The sequence below is a fragment of the Pygocentrus nattereri genome, chromosome 25 (assembly GCF_015220715.1).
Source record: "Pygocentrus nattereri isolate fPygNat1 chromosome 25, fPygNat1.pri, whole genome shotgun sequence".
Lineage (NCBI taxonomy): Eukaryota > Metazoa > Chordata > Actinopteri > Characiformes > Serrasalmidae > Pygocentrus > Pygocentrus nattereri.
Window position 1 is genome coordinate 6,983,965 of NC_051235.1, and position 20,336 is coordinate 7,004,300.

The 20,336-nt window shown below is 40.3% G+C and overlaps 1 protein-coding gene across 2 annotated transcripts in view; it reads left to right on the forward strand.

Annotated features, from left to right (window-relative positions):
- Window positions 1-1,416: 1,416 nt before the first annotated feature.
- si:dkeyp-34c12.1 (uncharacterized protein LOC570187 homolog) overlaps window positions 1,417-20,336 on the forward strand; it is a 36,202-nt gene continuing 17,282 nt past the window's right edge. The window contains exons 1-12 of one of the 2 annotated variants that reach the window (XM_017713200.2): window positions 1,417-1,807; window positions 3,105-3,198; window positions 4,129-4,250; window positions 6,531-6,629; window positions 7,567-7,763; window positions 10,456-10,519; window positions 10,606-10,668; window positions 10,951-11,079; window positions 11,169-11,231; window positions 12,567-12,827; window positions 12,931-12,981; window positions 16,600-16,788. In XM_017713200.2, coding sequence (XP_017568689.2) covers window positions 1,646-1,807; window positions 3,105-3,198; window positions 4,129-4,250; window positions 6,531-6,629; window positions 7,567-7,763; window positions 10,456-10,519; window positions 10,606-10,668; window positions 10,951-11,079; window positions 11,169-11,231; window positions 12,567-12,827; window positions 12,931-12,981; window positions 16,600-16,779 — 1,485 coding nt within the window. In that variant the 5' untranslated portion in view covers window positions 1,417-1,645 and the 3' untranslated portion in view covers window positions 16,780-16,788. The remainder of the gene's footprint in view (window positions 1,808-3,104; window positions 3,199-4,128; window positions 4,251-6,530; window positions 6,630-7,566; window positions 7,764-10,455; window positions 10,520-10,605; window positions 10,669-10,950; window positions 11,080-11,168; window positions 11,232-12,566; window positions 12,828-12,930; window positions 12,982-16,599; window positions 16,789-20,336) is intronic. The other variant, XM_017713201.2, reaches the window with a different exon arrangement.

The following is a 20,336-nucleotide window of genomic DNA, read 5'->3' on the forward strand; positions in this document are numbered from 1 at the left end:
CAGCATATCGCTGTTGTCGGAACAAAACCGACAATCTCCAAAAAGGTAACTTTACAGGAGGAGGGAAAAACCTACTTTACTTTTAGTGTAAGTCAATGGAACCACACGTATTTCACAATTTTGGGCCGTTTGTTTTGGGACATTCATCATGAAAGTTTGACACAATATATAGGACAAAAAGTATTTTCAAATTATGTAGAAAACTGGAAAATGACAAACATGGAGATGGACCATTTTCTTCTGACAGCAGCGATATGTAGTATTTTAGATGCTGGTATGCTGGTCAACCAGCATGACCATACATGGTGAGCAGCTAAACCAGCACCAGACCAGTATAACAGTAAATTGCCAACATTCGATTCGGTCTAAAAAGAATGTTCATTTTGCAATAGAAGCCTAACCTTTTCTATTATAAAGTTAAAGTAAAAAAGAAAAAGTTTGTAAGCTTAATTTTTCTGTTTATTTATCCTTTTTTATTCATTTATTTTATCTACTTTGTCCAGTTTGTGTCATTTTTGAGTTCTTTGGTGCAACAGTGCTTTAAAAGGTTGTTCTTCAAAGGTTCTTTAGCAAAGGAAATGATTTAATTTGGAACCATGAGGTCTAAACAGAACCATTTTATATTAAAATTGGCCCTTGCATGGTAAAATGGGAAAATATCACATTTTTCTGACTAATATTGTGAATTTTAACTTGTCATTACTTTATATATATATATATATATATATATATATATATATATATATATATATATAAATAATAAGTTCAGGACTACTTTCTTGGCCAAGAAGACAAGAGTACCCCCCTTGATTTCTGGCTTGACCCCTGAATTTAGTGGTCCAGACTCCCAGTTAGATGTGGTTGTGATGTCACAACACATGGAGGTTCGGTTGCTTCTGATTGGTCTAACTTACACTTATAGAATTTGGCTGACGCTCTTATCCAGAGCGACTTACAATTTGATCAATTTCACACAAGTAGGCGAAGGCGGTGTTAGGAGTCTTGCCCAAGGACTCTTATTGGTATAGTGTAGGGTGTTTGCCCAGGATTGAACCCCAGTCTACAGTGTAGAAGGCAGAGGTGTTACCCACTACACTAACCAACCACAAACTCAGCTACAGGCCGTTCAGATGCTCTGTGTTATAATGTTCAATTTCTCCCAATTAAAACTTCAGACAGTGTTGTTGATAAAGTGAACTATGATTTTGAAAAACTGCAGCTCTTGCGATTGGAGAACGACGCTCCATTAAGGCTGAGAAATAGTGAAAAATGAAGAAGAAAGAGAAGTACAGAATGGAGATAAAGAAGAAGAAGGCGAGAAAAAGGTGAAAATCGATAAAAGAGAGAAAACAGCGAGAAAGGAATGGTGTTTTTTTTTACGGCGCTGCAGCGACATCTAGCGGACAGTACATGTAACTGCCCCATTCACGGCGCTAGGAAAGTCAGTGTAGCGCCTTTAAAGTGTTGTCATTTTTCCCCGGTTCCAAAGTTTTCTCGGTCAGGTTTTCCTCTCAAAACAGGCCTTAAACAGGACCTCGTAAAGGAAAAATGAACTAAATATATGTCGTGACCCGAGGAAGGCCCCCGCGCCGTTGTTGTTACTGCACGCTAGGCTACGCGGCGCAGCCGAAGGGAAGGAGCTGCGATGGAGTCCGGGAGTGTGAAATTAGAGAATAAGCGTTTAAACATCATCCCCGCCGGCAGGCAACTGCAGCGAACTCCACCGTCAACACCGACCCCACAGCCCCGCCGGAGGAGCGGGGACACCGACAGCCGAATAAAGGATGAGGAGGACACTCCGGCAGAGGTGGGTCAGACACACGACGGCGCCAGGAGAAGTGAGAATCCAGCTGAGCTCATCAGAGCTTCTGTCTGAGGTCTGTCAGCGGCGGGGCTGAGCTGAGCTGTGGCCTGTGTTCATCTGTTTTAGTCTGAAATAAAATGCTGAAGCTAAAGCGGGAGAGATGTGAGCACCTGTGAAGTAAGACTGGTGCAAAAACAAACAAACAAACAAACACTACAAAAGATTAAATGTAAAAAATTTAGTGGTCTATAAGTATGGAGTCCCTAAGGTAACATGATTTACTATGTTGAGGCCACAATTTACTACTTTGAGGCCACAATTTACTACTTTGAGACCACAGATTACTATATTGAGGCCACAAATTAGCATATTAAGTCCATGAGTTGCTATATTGTGGCCTGAAATTACTATATTGAGGACACAAAATAATAGGTTGAATCCACAAGTTACTATGTTGAGATCGCAGATTTCTGTAGTGAGACCACAGATGAATATATTGTGGCCACATTTTACTATGTTGAGGCCACAATTTACTACTTTGAGGCAACAAATTACTATGTTGAGGCCACAAATTAGTATATTGAGTCCATGAGTTGCTATATTGTGGCCTGAAATTACTATATTGAGGCCAAAAAATAATAGGTTGAGGCCACAAGTTACTATGTTGAGATCGCAGATTTCTGTAGTGAGACCACAGATTGTGGCCGCATTTTACTATGTTGGGGCCACGAGTTACTAGTGTGGCCACAAATGACTATATTAAGGCCACAAAACAATAGATTGTGGCCACAGGTTGCTATATTGAGATCACAGATTTCCGCACATTAATGTATTGCGGCCACAATTTACTATATTTAGACCATGACATACTATATTGAGGCGACAAAATAATAGATTGAGGACGCAAGTTACTATATTGTGGATACCATTTACTATATTGATGCCACTAATTAATATATAAAGACCAAGAATGTTTATAATGAGGCCTGGAGTTACGATATTGCAGCCACAAATTACTTTTTGAGGCCACAGCTTACTATATTGAGACCACAAATTAATATAGTCCACAGAAGAATATATTGAGGCCACGAATTGCTATATTGATGCCACAAATTAATATGCCACAGAAGAATATATTGAGGCCACAAATTACTATAATGATGCCATAAATTAATATATAGAAGCCAAGAATGTTTATGATGAGTCCAGGAGTTACTATATTGTAGCCACAAATTAGAGTTTTGCTTTGACGAGTGATTTACCAAACAATTCAATAAATTTTCTCAATATTTTAATTCAGGGGAGCGCCCCCTTCAGGCCAGATGGAGTACTGAGTCCTGCTGTGAAGGAGGAGAGGAAATCGATTCGCAGGTCCAGCATCACGTCAGCATCAGGTGCCTTTTTTCCTGCTGTCTGTGTAGCACAAAGCTCTGTAGAAGGTGGACGTAGGGTGCTGAAGAGGGGAGGCTGGAGCTCAGTGTCATGCTAAAATCTAAAGTAGCGGTCGAGAATGTGGACCCATCTCTCTGTTTTTCAGAGTTACAGACCGGCTGGAACAAAACAACATTGTCACTTTTTTTCAGATCAGTATTAAAACTGAGCCGAACCTGATATTGCGGCAGTTTTTGGCTCAGTCTGTACTTCAGAAGGCAAAGCTTACTGCAGACTGTGCAGCGAGTGAACGGAACCCGTTACTCTGACATAACAACAAGTTGCATGTTGAGGAAAGGAGTGTGTTATCATGAATAACATCACGGCTGTCATGATCTATGGCAACTAAATCACAGTCGTGATGGTATTTGGTGATAACGCACTCCCTCTCGTGTTCTATCACTTAAACTTCGCCCACCTATAGAACTCGTGGTTCTAAATAGAAGCATTGCCTTTCCGAAAGAACCCTTGAAGCAACGTCTTTGTTAAAGTACGTACTAAATGAGTTGCACCTCTCAACTAACTGGAAGCCTTGTGCACTACACCTAACGTTCCAGCCCCTTCCCAAAAAATGGATATGCTTCTTTTTTTTTGTTTACAAAATTGAACTAGCATTAGCATAAAAGCAAAATTTGAAAGAAGACATTTGTGGGCAGAGCACGGTTAGGACAGTTCTTGAATGAAATTAGGTGTTTTGGACCTGTGCAGTGCCGTGGCTTTCCAGGAATGGAGAATGGGAATTACGTGGCATAATAAACAGCAGACCTCCTGAGCAAATGGGACTTAAGTGGCTTCTGGCACTTTATATCATACATGGGAAAAACTTTGTAGCAGCAGTAATTATAAAGTCTGCATTTGTGTTCACTACATGTCTTGCATGCGCGGATATCCAGCGAAGATGGGGGACGCTGACCCTGACGCCTTCATCCAGGGCATGCAGGGCTACCAGTGGACGGACGCAGATCTGGAGTTTGTCTACCAGGCCAAGCAGCAGAAACGGGTCCAGCAACTGCAGGTATGCAAAGAGGATGGCTTTGGAGATGCTTTGCTGACTGTCCAGCTTAGATGGGAGTGAATGCCTTTCAGATGTCTTTCCTGTTGTTTTTAAAAAGGTTTTTCTCTTAAAGTATTTTCTTAAAAGCTATTTATCTCAGCGGTGTATTGTAATGAAAGCAGAGAATCCCAGACAACCTTGTCCCCCGCAACTTCCTCCAGCTCATTCCAGGGGACCCTGAGCCGCTCCCATGCCAACTTGGAGATATTATCCCTCCAGCGGGTCCTAAGGTGACCCCGGGGTCTTGTCCCAGTAGGCCGTGCCTGGTAAGCCCTCACCGGGAGGAATCCAGCTTGACTTAATGTCGAGTATATGAACACAACTCTCACTCTGGGTGTACAGAGGTTGAGTGGCCCGGAGCAGTGGCCCTGGCACCCCATATTCCCGGAGGACATCCCACAAGATATCTCAGGGAACATGGTTGTAAGCCTTCTCTGAATCCATGAAACACATGTAGATGGGGTTGGCAAACTCCCATGCTCCCTCAACAGTCTGCAAGAGGGTGAAAAGCTGGTCCATTGTTCCATGGCTGGGATGAAATCTGCATTGTTCCTCCTCAATCGATGATCGGTCGGAGTCTCATTTACTGAACCTTGGCATAAACTTTCCCAGGGAGGCTGAGCAGTTTGATGCCTCTGCATTACAGACAGTTGATAAAGCTTCACAGTAATCGACGACAGTATGAGTATTAACTGTAAACCACATAATATAATGACTGTAAAGTTAAAGAGATACATTTTCATATGTCATTAAAAGTGAGCACTGAGAAGATAAAATCCTCAAATCTAATTAACTAATAAAAGAAGATTTCCTCAGTTTAGAAGCATAACAGAATCTCTTCATGTTTTCTCTGCTTTGCGGAAAGTATTTGCAGAAGCCCAGTACCTTCAAATCTAAGATCACGTCCTGGAACATAAACAGAGAGACATTCTGAGGTGTACAGGAGCTTTAAGGTCATTTAGAGCCTGAAAAACTACCAGCAGAACTTAAAAAACTTCTAAAAGGTCCAAACAATCAGTGCAGTGTCTATACGGGGGCCATATGAGCACTGATTCCATATTCTTCATCTTGACTCCACGATTTTACTTTGTTTTTCAATTTAGAAACATTAGCTTATAAAAAGGTACAGATTTGTCCTCTTCACCTGGGAGGTTGATGTAGTGTACCATTAAAACTCATTTAACATACAAAGTTGAGGCTTAAGACCATTGCTAAGGGTGTATTTACATTGTATCTTGGGGAACAAAGCTGTATTTATACAGGAAATCGCTGCTGTCAGAACAAAACCTTGTATCTCAATTTTTGACACAGTTTGCAAATGCCTGTTACACTTTACTTTGTGCATAATTTTTATGATGAATGGACCAAAAGAAGCGTCCCAGAATTATTGGAAAAGATGTCTGGTTCCATTGACTTACATTAAAAGTAAAGCATGTTTTTCCTTCTCCTGTAAAGTTACCGTTTGGGAGATACAAGGTTGTGTTTCGAGAGCAACAATTTTTTCCCTGATGGTGTACAACAGACATTTTTGGTCATTTTTACCTTAAAATTAATAGAACTTAAAAAGCAGGGGTAAGGATGTTTCTGTACTACTGTACTCTAGGTGTAGATCCGAGATCAAGGTGGCAGATAAACTTTCTTCATTTATAATCAAAGGCTGCAGCATCAATTGGACGGCATGTGTATGTGTGGGACAGGGTCCACAGCTATAAAATGAACAAGTAAAAACGACAATAACGTCATCTGCTCAGTGTAAACACGTAAACACAATGCTAACGACTAAGCGCTGATTACAGCAGCTACAAACTAGTAACTCAATATAACCACGTTTGCGAACGTGAAACTGACTACACGATTATCAAGGATCATACAGGCCTTAACAGCAGTTAGTAAAGATACTTTACTTGCTTTTTTCATGCACATGTAAACTGAGTTAACTTTACTGTTGTTAGATTCTCCACACATTTCTTCTCTGATGCACCCTTTAATGATAAATTAAAATGGCAAACTCTTAGAGCCCAAATTTGCATGTATTATTATCTGAGTAATTGTGCCGCCAGCGAAATGAAACGAAATTAAAAATTAATCTTCTCTTTTTTGACGTACCTGTCTGGTCGTTTGTTCCCTAGGGGTGGGGGAACATCCGTTCATGTAAGAATGACCAGGGAATGAAACTCCATTCTCTCTGTGTTCCATCGTTCCAAATGACTTAACAGAAATAAATCATTCCTCTCTTTACAGCAAGAGTTGAGTGAGGTGTTGAAGACTCTGAAGACGGAGACTCAGAGGCTGGAGCTGACCATCGCTTCTCGAGACAAGCTTCAGACCGAGCTTTCGAAGGTAAGATATGGTCATTGTGTTCAGTCTCTGTTGCCAGTGTAAAGGGGGAGTGAGTATCCCGTTCCTCTCGTCAAAACCATGCGACTGTGTTCCTGGAAATGTGTTCATGTGACGGCTCTCGCTCCGTGAAGCTTCTCTGATTAGGCAAGAATGTACTACTTTGTTGTTCCCATTGGCTGTTGGATTCAAAATAATGCTAATGTCTTAACAGTGAGTGTGTTGGAAAATTGGAAAATCTGATTTTGTCAGTGATTTGTTCCTGTTTACGTACACTTGAGTAATCAGATAATAGAAAACTCCGGGTCTAAATAAGTCAGGCTGTAATTGGATTTCTGCTCTGCAACCAGCCAATAAACTCGCAGAAGAAGGTGTAAATATATAATGGAAAACTCTGCATACTTTACCCTGTTCTTCAGTGGTCAGGACCCCCATGGACTCTCACAGAGCAGGTACTATTTGCATGGTGAATCATTCTCAGCACCACAGTAACATTGACGTGGTGGTGGTGTGTTAATATATGTTGTGCTGGTAAGAGTGGATCAGGCACAGCAGTGCTGCTGGAGTTTTTAAACTCTGACTGTCCACTCACTGTCCACTCTATTAGACACTCCTACCTTGTAAAGTCAGAGGCAGTAGCTCATCTGCTGCTGCACAGTTTGTGTTGGTCATCCTCTAGTCCTTCATCTGTGGTCACAGATGTTGTTAACTTTGGCTGGATAGGTTTGGTTCCCGGTCCAGCAACGACACTGAGGTGTTTAAGCTTCAACAGCACTGCTGTATCTGATCCACTTACACCAGCGCAGCACACACTAACACACCACCACCACATCAGTGGAAAAAAACACTGGTATGCTTATTGTTGCTTCATTTTTTTATGTGTAATGTGCATAATATAGGCAATATCAACAGTGTTGTGATGCTCACTTCTGCATTATAGACTCTGTCCTGTGAGCGTCTGTTGCAGCTGTGTCGAGATGTTCGCCTGCGTTCCTGTTCTCCTAATCAGCTGGAAGGTTTGGGAGATAAAGCTCTGCTTTCGCAGCTCCAGCTGGGGGATGTGCAGCATGCCATCCATGAAGAAACCTCGGCAGTCGACCATCTCAAGAGAGAAGTGGCCAAAGCTCAGGAGATCAGGTACCAAACCTACCATGTGAGTCCGCTGGTTGTGAATGCAGCAGTGATGCTGAAGTCCAGTCCTGAAGGGACTTAGTGTTCTCAAGCCTGGGTGGTATAGCAATAACTGTCAAAAACAATTTTTTGTTTTGAATCAATAACGCTCTTTTGAAGTACGACTCCATTTCCAAAAAAACTGGGACACTTGCACAGCTCCAACCTCTTCATCAAGTTCGCGGACGACATGACTGTGGTGGGTCTCATCAGCAACAACGATGAGACAAACTACAGGAGCGAGTTGAGCCGCCTGGCCTTGCAGTGTAGGCACAACATCTCCATCTGAACATTGAGAAGACGTTGTGGACTTCAGGAGAACATGCACCCAGCACGGTGCAGCAACAGTGCTGCTGTGGAGAGGTTGAACCAAGTTCCTGGACGTGCACATCACAGAGGACCTCTCCTGGGCCAGCAGCATAGCATCACTGGCCAGAAGGGCTCATCAGTGCCTATACTGAGAAGAGCCAGAGCCCCAGCCCCCATCATGTGCACCTTCTACAGAGGTACCATCGAGAGCATCCTGACCAGCTGCATCACCGTGTTGTATGGCACCTCCACCATGTCCTGTTGTAAGACACTCCAGCCCATCGTGAGAGCTGCTGAGAAGATCGGTGGCACCTTCCTCCCCTCCCTCCAAGAGAGATACAGCTCCCGTCTCACCTGGAAAGCCCTCTGCATGGCAGGTGATCACACTCACCCACTACAAAGCTTCTTCAGCCTGCTGCCATCAGGAAGGAGACTGTGGAGTCTTCCGGCCAGGACCAGCCGACTGGGGGACAGCTTTATCCACCAGGGTGTCAGGATGCTCAATTCTCTCCCTACTGAGTCTTTAAGAAGTAAAGATGAGAAGGGGTTCACCACTCTGTGAAAGATTGCATGATCAAATGGTGCAACAATTCAAGAACAAGGTTTCTCTACAGAAATCATCAAAGAACTTGATGCAGGTTAAAACTCAAAAATGCAAAGCAGAAACCAAATATAAACATGATCCAGAAATGCTGCCACCTTCTCTGGGCCTGAGCTCATTTAAAATAGACTGAGCCCAAATGGAAAGTGTCTTGTGGTCTGAAATTATTTTTGGAAACCATGGACACTCTGTCCTAGAAGCTAAAGACAACTCAGCTTGTTTTCAGTACACAGTTCAAAAGCCAGTGTTCATGATGGTATAGGGGTGCATTAGTGTGCATGGCATGGGTGATGTGCACATCTTTGAAGGCACCATTAATGGGGCGCTAAACGGACCTGCCTGAAGTCCTGACCTGTCACCACTGAAAACATTTGATGCTTTATGAGATGAAAAATACAACAAAGGAGACCCCGAAATGATGAGCAGCTGAAATCCTGTATCAAATAAGAATGAGAAAAGAATTCACTTTCAAAACTACAGCAGTGTGTCCTCAGTTCCCAAACGCTTACAGAGCATTGTTAAAAGAAGAGGTGATGAAACACAGCGGTAAACAGGCCCCCGGCCCAACTTCTTTGAAACATGTTGTTGACATCAAATTCAAAATGGGCATGTATTTTTCAAAAAGCAATAAAATGTCTCAGTTTTAACGTTTGATTTGTTGTCTTTGTAGTGTTTTCCTTTAAAAATGTGGTTTACTTGATTTGCACATCGTTGCATTGTGTTTTTATTTACATTCTGCACAGCATCCTAACTTTTTTGGAAATGGGGTTGCCTTTTCGATAAAATAATTATGCTGTTCTGTTCCTCAGTTTGGTCTTAGGAAGAGAAGTTTAACTTTGAACAGTTGGTAGTTTAATTCACTAGGTGGTGCTGTGCTGCTTTTATTGGGCAGATGGGGAGAGAAAAAGTCCTTATAGGAGTCTGCCCACTTGACTGCCATGTTGGCGGTGACCCCAGGCAGTTGTTTCCACTCATACAAGACTAGACTTCTCATTTGCAGCTTAAGCAGCAAGCTGATTGGCTCATTATATTGATGGGCATAAACAGACAAATGTTGAGTATTACAAGCTTTCCCATTCATAGTTCAACCAGTGACCAGTCTCCTCCTTTACAATTAAGTAGGCCTTAACACATAAAGCTGAATTCAACAGTTTTTTCAGAATTTCTTGAGAAGAGATGTAAACAAAGGCATTTAGTGTTGAATTGCTCCATTTTAGAGAAACTCTGATTCCTTTACAGTGGTGGTGATAGGAACCAGGGGTCATGTCCAACACAAATATAGCCATTTTATGTCCTATCCAAAACCAGCAGTGGACTTACATGTCTTCTGAGATTTATTTGGAATTGTAATGATGGCAAAAAATTGGAAAATATGAAAAATGTTTTTAGAGGGGAATATTTTGCCTCTTAACTAGCACTGTGAACAATTCTGGCTCTCTCTAAACTGGATCTTTTCATACCAAACCACTCGGAATGACTTTCAATCAAAGTAGTACTCTGAGTTTTAGCAATGAGTTTGTTAATTATTGGTTATAATACACTAATCAAATGATATGGTGAAGTTGATCATATCTGTATTGCAGAGCCATGTGGTTTTAGCTGTAAACTACCTGACTGAGCTTGAGAACAGGTTGATGGTTAGCTTCAAGAAGATGCGTTAGTGCAGAGAAAGCTTCCAGTTGGGCATTTAGAAAAAGTCTCTGTGTTATTTATTATCCTGGAAAGCACAATTTCGACATTTTCTTCTAGAGAGAGGGAGGAGCTGGCTATGAAGGAAATGGACCATTGCCAGAAGAACATCAACATAGTCAAGGTGACAGCTGCACCCAAATAGTGTTAAATCCTCAGGGTTCCGTTCCGTTCAGAACCAGACAGTAGTGTTTTTTTTTTCCTTTCCAGGCAAACATAGAGGTCCTGAGAATGGAACTGACAGAGTTAAAAGCCCAGCTGTCTGAGAAAGAGGTCAGTGGTCACATTTTTTATGGCTTAAAAATAAATAAAAAAAATAGGAAAAATGAAAATAATAGTTGTTGCAAACAGCCCGTGCTAGACTGGCACCATCAAGATATTGAGTTGGAACAATTTGTCATGTACAACATCAGGCTTGGGTTGTGCTCAGGTTTGTTTCCTAATGAGTGATGATTTATTTATTTATTTATTTATTTATTTATTTTACATGAAGGAATGTGCAAGGAGGAAAAAAAACACCACATAAACCAAAAGGAGTTTTTTTTTGTCTTTCAGGTGTCCTCAAAGACAGCTCAACCAACGGGAAGAGCTCGCAAGGCCTCCAGAACTGGAAAAGCTCAAACAGCTTCCAGTGCTCCGAAACCCGCTAAGGAAAAAACCCCAAAGGCGTCGAGCACGAGCAAGGTGCAGTTATGTACAATATTTTACCATAAAGCCTGATAAATGCAGCATTTCAGTTAAGATTATACATGCGGTTATTTTCCTTGTGTTAGATGAGGGCTCATGAATCGAAGATAGAACCCGTAGACCAAAATGTCCAGCCTCCAGAGACAGAGGTTAGTGTGTTCCCTTTTTGGTTCATTTAATCTAATTTCCCCATCGACCCAAATGTCGTTGATCAATCAAAATACACAACGTGGCCGAAAGCATGTAGAAACCACTCCTATTTACTGAGTGCAGATTATTGTCACACCCATTGCTAACAGGTGTACAAAATCAAGTACATAGACATGCAATCTCCATAGATAAACATTGGTAGTATAATTAGTTGTCCTGAAGAGCTCAGTGATTTAAATGTATCACTGTCATAGGATGCCACCTTTGCCACAAGTCAGTGCAATTTCTGTCCTGCTAGATCTGCCCTAGACAACTGTAAGTGCTATTGCGAAATGGGAGTGTTTAGGAGCAGCTACAGCTCAGCGTATACACCATGCAAATTCATATTAAATGCTGAAGCACATGGTATACTCTGTTGCATCACTCACCACAGAGCTGTTTCTATAAGCAACATCAGCACAATATTGCATTGGGAGCTTTATAGAATGAGTTTTTATGCACACTCCGCTAAGATCACTACACACAATGCCAAGTGTCAGCTGCAGTGGTGTAAAGCGCAAAGCCACTAGACTCTGTGGAAATGTGTTCTCTGGAGTGATGAATCACGCTTCACTATCTGGCAGGCTGAAGGACAAATCTGGGTTTGGTGGATGCCAGTAGAATGCTGCCTACTGAAATGCTTAGCACCATCGGTTGTGGTGTGTGTTGCATTGGTACGATTGGATCAGACACAGTAATGCATTTTTTTAACTCTACTTTCTAGTTAATTTTTAATTAGAATTAAAGAACAAGGCAATAGATAATATAGACGTTTATCATAAACATGATGATAAATATACCTTATAAAAATAAGAGGCAAGATGATACAGATACCTTATCAAAATAAGAGACAAGATAATAAAGTTGTCTTATCAACATAAGAGACAACATAATTAAGATGCCTTATAAAAATAAGACACAAGATAGTACAGATACTTCATAAAAATAAGAGAATTTGAAATGTATTTTTATTATTTTAAGAGACAAGATCATAAAGATATCTTATAAAAATAAGAATAAAATAATAAACATACATTTTAAACAGCTTTCAGTGTCACCGGTGACATACATGCTAGAATGTTTTGTTTTTTTATTTAAATAAAATGCAAGTTGGCCTTTACACCGTGTTATTTTCATCATTTCATGATGAATGGAGTAATGGAAATGGTCCAAGGGTACTTGGATGAAAGTGTTTTTACATTAAATTACTTTGACAGTCAAGAGTGAAATAAGCCCAGTATGTCCATACTGTATCCTCATTACTGACCACTGGGTTGTCATGTTGATTCTGTTAGGAGGCCCCAAAAGTGTCTCGGGTTGCAGAGAGAGCCCACAAGGCCCCCAGAACGGCTAAAGCCACAGCCAGTCTTGCTGATGGTGTTGTGAAGGTCCCCAAGGAGAAGGTCCCCAAGGAGAAGGTCCCCAAGGAGAAGGTCCCCAAGGAGAAGGCCCCCAAGGAGAAGGCCCCCAAGGAGAAGGCTCCTGCGAAGGAAAAAATGCCTGCAAAAGGAAAACCTCCAAAGGAAAAAGCCTCAACAGATATGAGCACAGTCGAGGTGCAGTTGTATGCAGATATTAAAAACTCTTTTTGGGTGTGTTCTATAAATAATATGCAAAAATATGTTTTTTTTTTTTGTTGTTTTTTTTTCTCTTCCTTAGTTGCACACGGTTGGACAGACTGAGCAAAATCTTCAGCCACCAGAAACACAGGTCTCTTTGCTTTCTTTACAGACCGTTTCTGCATTTTTTTCGACAGCGGATCAGACTCGAATACATTCATTGCTTATGTCTCATCATTTAATGATCATTTAATATTACGAGAGTCTGAAATATAGAGCCTGACCGATACAGGATTTTTAAGACAATACCGATTTTGATATTTGAGGATTTAAAAACTGAAATATCCAATATATTGGCCGACATTTTTTTTCTTCAAAGGTACATAACATAAACAAAAATTTATCAGATTTATCAGTTTGGGCTGTACTGTTGTGTCCACACTTTTTCTTTGGAGTTGTCTATAGCCTACTTTAAAATGTTCCCATAACTCTGCTTTAATGAACATTCAACTACAAAACACACACTGAGACCTTAACATGTCCCCATAAGTCAGCTTTAATGAACATTCAACTACAAAACGCACACTGAGACCTTAATATGTCCCCATAAGTCAGCTTTAATTGACACATTCAACTACAAAACACACACTGAGACCTTAAAATGTCCCCATAAGTCAGCTTTAATGAACAGTCAACTACAAAACACACACTGAGACCTTAAAATGTCCCCATAAGTCAGCTTTAATGAACATTCAACTACAAAACACACACTGAGACCTTAATATGTCCCCATAAGTCAGCTTTAATTGACACATTCAACTACAAAACACACACTGAGACCTTAATATGTCCCCATAAGTCAGCTTTAATGAACAGTCAACTACAAAACACACACTGAGACCTTAAAATGTCCCCATAAGTCAGCTTTAATGAACATTCAACTACAAAACACACACTGAGACCTTAAAATGTCCCCTTAAGTCAGCTTTAATGAACAGTCAACTACAAAACACACACTGAGACCTTAAAATGTCCCCATAAGTCAGCTTTAATGAACATTCAACTACAAAACACACACTGAGACCTTAAAATGTCCCCATAGGTCAGCTTTAATGAACATTCAACTACAAAACACACACTGAGACCTTAATATGTCCCCATAAGTCAGCTTTAATGAACATTCAACTACAAAACACACACTGAGACCTTAAAATGTCCCCATAAGTCAGCTTTAATGAACAGTCAACTACAAAACACACACTGAGACCTTAAAATGTCCCCATAAGTCAGCTTTAATGAACAGTCAACTACAAAACACACACTGAGACCTTAAAATGTCCCCATAAGTCAGCTTTAATGAACAGTCAACTACAAAACACACACTGAGACCTTAAAATGTCCCCATAAGTCAGCTTTAATGAACAGTCAACTACAAAACGCACACTGAGACCTTAAAATGTCCCCATAAGTCAGCTTTAATGAACATTCAACTACAAAACGCACACTGAGACCTTAAAATGTCCCCATAAGTCAGCTTTAATGAACATTCAACTACAAAACACACACTGAGACCTTAAAATGTCCCCATAAGTCAGCTTTAATGAACATTCAACTACAAAACACACACTGAGACCTTAAAATGTCCCCATAAGTCAGCTTTAATGAACATTCAACTACAAAACACACACTGAGACCTTAAAATGTCCCCATAAGTCAGCTTTAATGAACATTCAACTACAAAACACACACTGAGACCTTAAAATGTCCCCATAAGTCAGCTTTAATGAACATTCAACTACAAAACACACACTGAGACCTTAAAATGTCCCCATAAGTCAGCTTTAATGAACATTCAACTACAAAACACACACTGAGACCTTAATATGTCCCAATAAGTCAGCTTTAATTGACACATTCAACTACAAAACGCACACTGAGACCTTAAAATGTCCCTATAACTCAGCTTTAATTGACACATTCAACTACAAAACACACACTGAGACCTTAAAATGTCCCCATAGGTCAGCTTTAATTGACACATTGAACTACAAAACACATACTGAGACCTTAAAATGTCCCCATAAGTCAGCTTTAATTGACACATTCAACTACAAAACACACACTGAGACCTTAAATTGTCCCCATAAGTCAGCTTTAATGAACATTCAACTACAAAACACACACTGAGACCTTAAAATGTCCCCATAAGTCAGCTTTAATTGACACATTCAACTACAAAACACACACTGAGACCTTAAAATGTCCCTATAACTCAGCTTTAATGGACACATTCAACTACAAAACACACACTGAGACCTTAAAATGTCCCCATAAGTCAGCTTTGACACATTCAACTACAAAACACACACTGAGACCTTAAAATGTCCCCATAAGTCAGCTTCAATTGACACATTCAACTACAAAACACACACTGAGACCTTAAAATGTCCCCATAAGTCAGCTTTAACTGACACTTTCAACTACAAAACACACACTGAGACCTTAAAATGTTCCCATAACTCAGCTTTAATGGACACTTAACTACAATTTTAATGGAAATTCAACTAAAAACAGTCGCAGCAAAGGGGAAAACATGCAGCACACAGGCTGCTCAGGCTCTACTCTTTTTCTGATGGTCAGCTCAAGTACTAAAGTCCACTACCTTATGCCCCCCAAAGTCCTTCAAAATAAACATCTGGAAACAACTAAGAACACGAGACCCAACTACACTCAACCAAAAGCAAGAACAGTGTTATTTTTAAACTAAATACAACTGGCATGTCTGACACCACACTATTTATTTAATACCTAAACAAAAAGATGAAATGAAACAGGAGTATGTATTTGTTTTGTGTTCCTATATAAAATATGAATATGTATTTATTTGGTTTGTAGCCTTTAGAGAAACATTTTTTTTGATACTTAAGTGTTTATTTAGATTTATTTTTCACAATATGCACAAAAAGCATTTTAAAGAATTAAAGACACAAATACAAATGATAATTATAACATCCATAGTACTAAAGATCTCCGTGTCCTTAACGGAAGAAAGAAAAGGGAAAAAAAAAAAAATCAAATAAATAAAATAATATATAAATAATAACAAAAAAAAGATAGCAGTAATAATGTCATAACAAAATAAGAGTATAAAAATATTAAATCCACCAAGGTTGCCGAAAGTTGAAAGATTGTGTGTTAAAGATTACAGTATGTTTAACAGTTCTTTTATTCCGGTTTATTCATCCTTGTTTGTTTCTGTGACGTCGTATACTGTCCATTTGCTCCAGTTATTATCAAAAATTATTCCCCTCAGTCGAAGCTGGTAAGTCATTTTTTTCAGTACATAAATTTCTCCAACAATTTCTACCCATTGTTCAAAAGTGGGGGAGTCCGATTTGCCCCAATTTCGCGTTATTGCTAGAGAAAAAGCTTTTGAGGTAATGCCGACTGGTTTTTAGCCCTTCAGTGAACAAATAATATGCTTGCAGTTCTGATGTAAGTAGTTGTTAGTATTGAATTTTTTTTATTTTGAAGAATAGTTAATGTTGCTTTTGTAATTTAGTACTTAGATTTTTTTTAAAGAGCGGTTAGTTCGATTTTTGTCACGTTGCAGAAATGTCTGCCCTTGTGTCACATCCACCCAGAGAGACATTATTATTGGTTCTCGTGTCGTCATCGTGATATCCAACAGCTTTATATTAGTATCGTGCAGCCCTAAAAGAAACCTCTTTGTATCTTTACTGATGGCTCCTATTTACTCTCTCTGCAGGCATCAAAAGCAACTCGGGCTACAGCGAAAGCCCGCAAGGCGGCCAAGCCCACGAAAGCTCCACCGAGTCCTTCCGAGAGCGCTACCGAAACCCTCCGCCGCTCGAAAAGGATCGCCACAAAGAGTCAGAGCCAAAGTGAGACGGCTCTTCAGAAAGCGAGCGGCTCCAGACGGAGATAACCATCAGAGGTACAGCAGAGGTCCATCTCCATCTGTGCACATGCTGGGTCACTGCTGGACGCCTCATTTAGGACAGTTTTTTAGGTCAGAAAGTAAACTCATAAAAAAAGATGGATTCTTAAGGGTTCTTAAGTAAAAGCCATGGTTCTATTTGGATTTCATGCTTAAATGGTTCTTTGCCTGGTGTAGTGGTTCTTCAGATTGATTCGAAACGTGTTGTGTCTGTCGATGGTTCTATATAGAAGCTTTAAAAAAAAAAAAAAGGGTTCTATATTTTATGCTGTATAGCACAATTTTCAAAACCACATGCCAGATCAATCTGAAGAACCGTGTCACCATGCAAAGAACCGTGCAAATGGTTCTTCAGATTGATGGAGGACGTGCTGTTGTTTTTGAAAATGGTCCAGTGGATCACCAAAACGGGTTCTTCAACTGTGACAAACTTGACGTCGTAACAATAGCAGAACCCTTTTCGGTGCTATATAGAGCCATTTTTCCAAAAAATGGCTTTTTCAGCTAGCAAATGGTTTTACCTACAGTCTTTAAAAAGATGGTTCTCCAAGGGTTCTATGGTTGTATGTAGAACCCTGAACACTCAAAGAACCCTTTGCATGATAGTGTTTTTCTGCATCGTGAAATGGTTTTTTAGACTGATGGAGAACATCTTGGGTATGGTTCTATAGAGCACAAGAAAGGGTTCTACTATTGTTAGGATGTCAAGCTTGTCACAGTAGAAGAACCCTTTTAGGTGCTATAAAGAACCCTTTTCGAAAAGAACCCTTGAAGAACCATGGTTTTTAAGAGTTTGTTGTCTTTAAAGATCAGAAAAGGTGCAGAGTGGGAAAATCCTGAGCTGCAGTCTAGCGTCAGAACCACTTTGTGCCTCGTTAAACTTTAGTGTCCTCATTGATGGATTTGAGCCAATCAGGTGTGTTATTGGTGGCCCTGTTTAATAGAACAGCAATATTTCTGACTGAAGTTGTTCCCCCTGAATTATTTCATGTTAAATTAGCAATGCACACTTTTATACAGTCCTATCGCTGCTGTCAGAACAAAACCTTGTATCTCCAAAACGGTAACTTTACAGGAGAAGGAAAAAACCTACTTCACTTTTAATGGAAGTCAGTGGAACCAGACGTGTTTCCAAGTCATTTTGGCCCATTTCATTTGGTCCATTCATCATGAAATTTACATACAATGTAACGAACAACAGGCTTTTTCAGATTATGTCAAAAACTGAAAAACGTCAAAAATTGAGATACGAGGTTTTCTTCCGACAGCAGTCATATGCCAAAGTGGGAACCCCTTTGATTTCTCTACAGAGAGCTCACTTGTGCACATTTTAGTGCTTAATTACTCTTTGTTCACTCAATTTAACATATTGGGGAATATAAACCATGTGCCCTGTGCAAAAGTTAAGGCACATTTTGGTTTTTTTGCTTCCAAATATGTGAAAATCAGATCAGCAAATAAATAGAAATTGTGCACTAAAAAGTACAAAAATCCGTCGTTTGTACATTTTTCCATACAACTGTATGTATGAGCGGTCAGCATTTCAATCCTCTGTTATTTCCTACCTTTTGTCAGGTGAGTGGAGCCAGTTTAAATCAGCAGCTCACTCACTGCCCTCTTGTGGTCACACCTGGTTCTGCATTTAAAGTGATCTTGGAGTGATGAAGCCGTCCACTCGAAAGGTTGGCCTGGCTGATTCACATGTAACGTACAGGACATGTTTCAAATTCAGCTTCAATAACAATAACAATAACAGCAGTCGGCAGTAATACTGATAAAAGGACTTGTTTATATAAACTTACAGTAAAGTCCTCATAAGCGCAGGACATACAGTGGAAACACAAACTGAAAAATCAAGAAAAATCATGTTTGACAATCTTCCCTCTTTCTTTCATTCTTTCTTCCTTTTTATTTGTACTTCTATTCCTCCTTTTCTATGTTTCTTTCCTTCTTCTGTCCTTTTTTCTTGTTTGTCACCCCTGCTTTCTTCCTCCCTCCTATCTGTCCCCTTTTCTGTCTTTCTTTCTCTCGTTTTTCTTGTCCTGTCCTTCCTTTTTCTGTCTCTTTTTCATAATTACGTCCTTCCTCATTTCCTTGCTTTCTTATTTCCTTTCTTTTGAAGGAGAGACAAAAGTGGAGTGAAAAAAAGGAAAGATGGAGCAACAGAAATGCTCTTTCTTTTCTTTTTCTTTTCTTTTTCTTGTTTCCTTACATTCAGTTTTTTTTCTCTGTCCTTTCGTCTTGGGCTCTTCCTTTCTCCCTTCCTTTTTTCTTTGTGTATTTTTCTTTTTTTCTTTTCCTTAATTCCTTCTTTCGTCCTTTCTTTCTTTCTTCTTTGCTTTTATACCTGTCCATTCTTTCTGATCTCCTTCCTCACTTCACCTCCCTTTTTTTTTCTTCTTTTTGTTTTCTCCCATCCTTCCTCTTTTTCTGTCTCTTCTTCCTATTTTCTTACTTACCTTTCTTTCTTTCTTCATTTTTTTCTTTATTCCTTCATTTCCTTCTTTCTCTCTTAGTTCCTTTCTTTATCTGTTAATTCTCTTTCTCTCCCTCCTCCAAACTCTTTACCCTGCACTCCAAAGATCGTCCTGAAGGAGAGGAGTGACGTTTGTTCTCTCCATCATAAACACTGTTTATTCCACACTGTCGGTGTTTGTGTCACGTGTGATTTTATCTGTGAGGCAGTCGTCGTCTCTCCCTGCGCGCTGGTCAGGCCGTGCGGTGTTGTGGTCAGCGCTGGCTCTGTCTCCGTCTCTGTCTGTGTGCTCTCGTCTCCAGGCGAGTGAATGCTGTTGCACAGCGGTCCGGCGGCTGCGCTCCTCGTGGCCTGGTAGAATGCTTTTAAAGTAGCCCTGCATCACCGCACGTCCAAACACAGAGCTGGAGCATCTGAGGTGTCGTAAACTTCCTCGCAGCGACCCCGCTGAACCACCTGCATCCCACTGACCCTCCCAGGCCCTTTCCGTGGTCTCCCAGACTGCTGGGAGAACCGCCGGGTGTGCTGCTTTCTGTACCGTTAAATTGCTTAAACTGGCCTGTCACGGTAATGTGTTTAATAAGAGCGTGAGAGTGGTGTTTGTTGTGCTTGGTGCCTGTCAGCACGCTGATGTGAAGCTCTACAGACGCTCAGCGCTCATTCATTGTTTCAGCTGGTTTGGCTCTGTTTATACTCGAACCAGTTTCCCTCGTAAACACGTCCTTCTGTTCAAGATGCTGTCACACAATTAATGGACACTGCAGTTTTTTAAAGCCCATACAGTTTTACTTTCACCACAAACTCCTAAACCCAAATGTTTTCAAACAGGCGAGACAAGTCGATGTAGGTAACTAATGTAGTTAAGGGGTTAGAGAAGCAGTGCACGCTTATATACAGTCATGTCGCTGTTGTCGGAACAAAACTTTGTATCTCCAAAACGGTAACTTTACAGGAGAAGGAAAAAACCTACTTTACTTTGAATGTAAGTCAATGGAACCAGACGTCTTTCCAAGTCGTTTTGGGTCGTTTCTTTTGCTCCGTTCTTCATGAAGTTTACACACAATGTAAA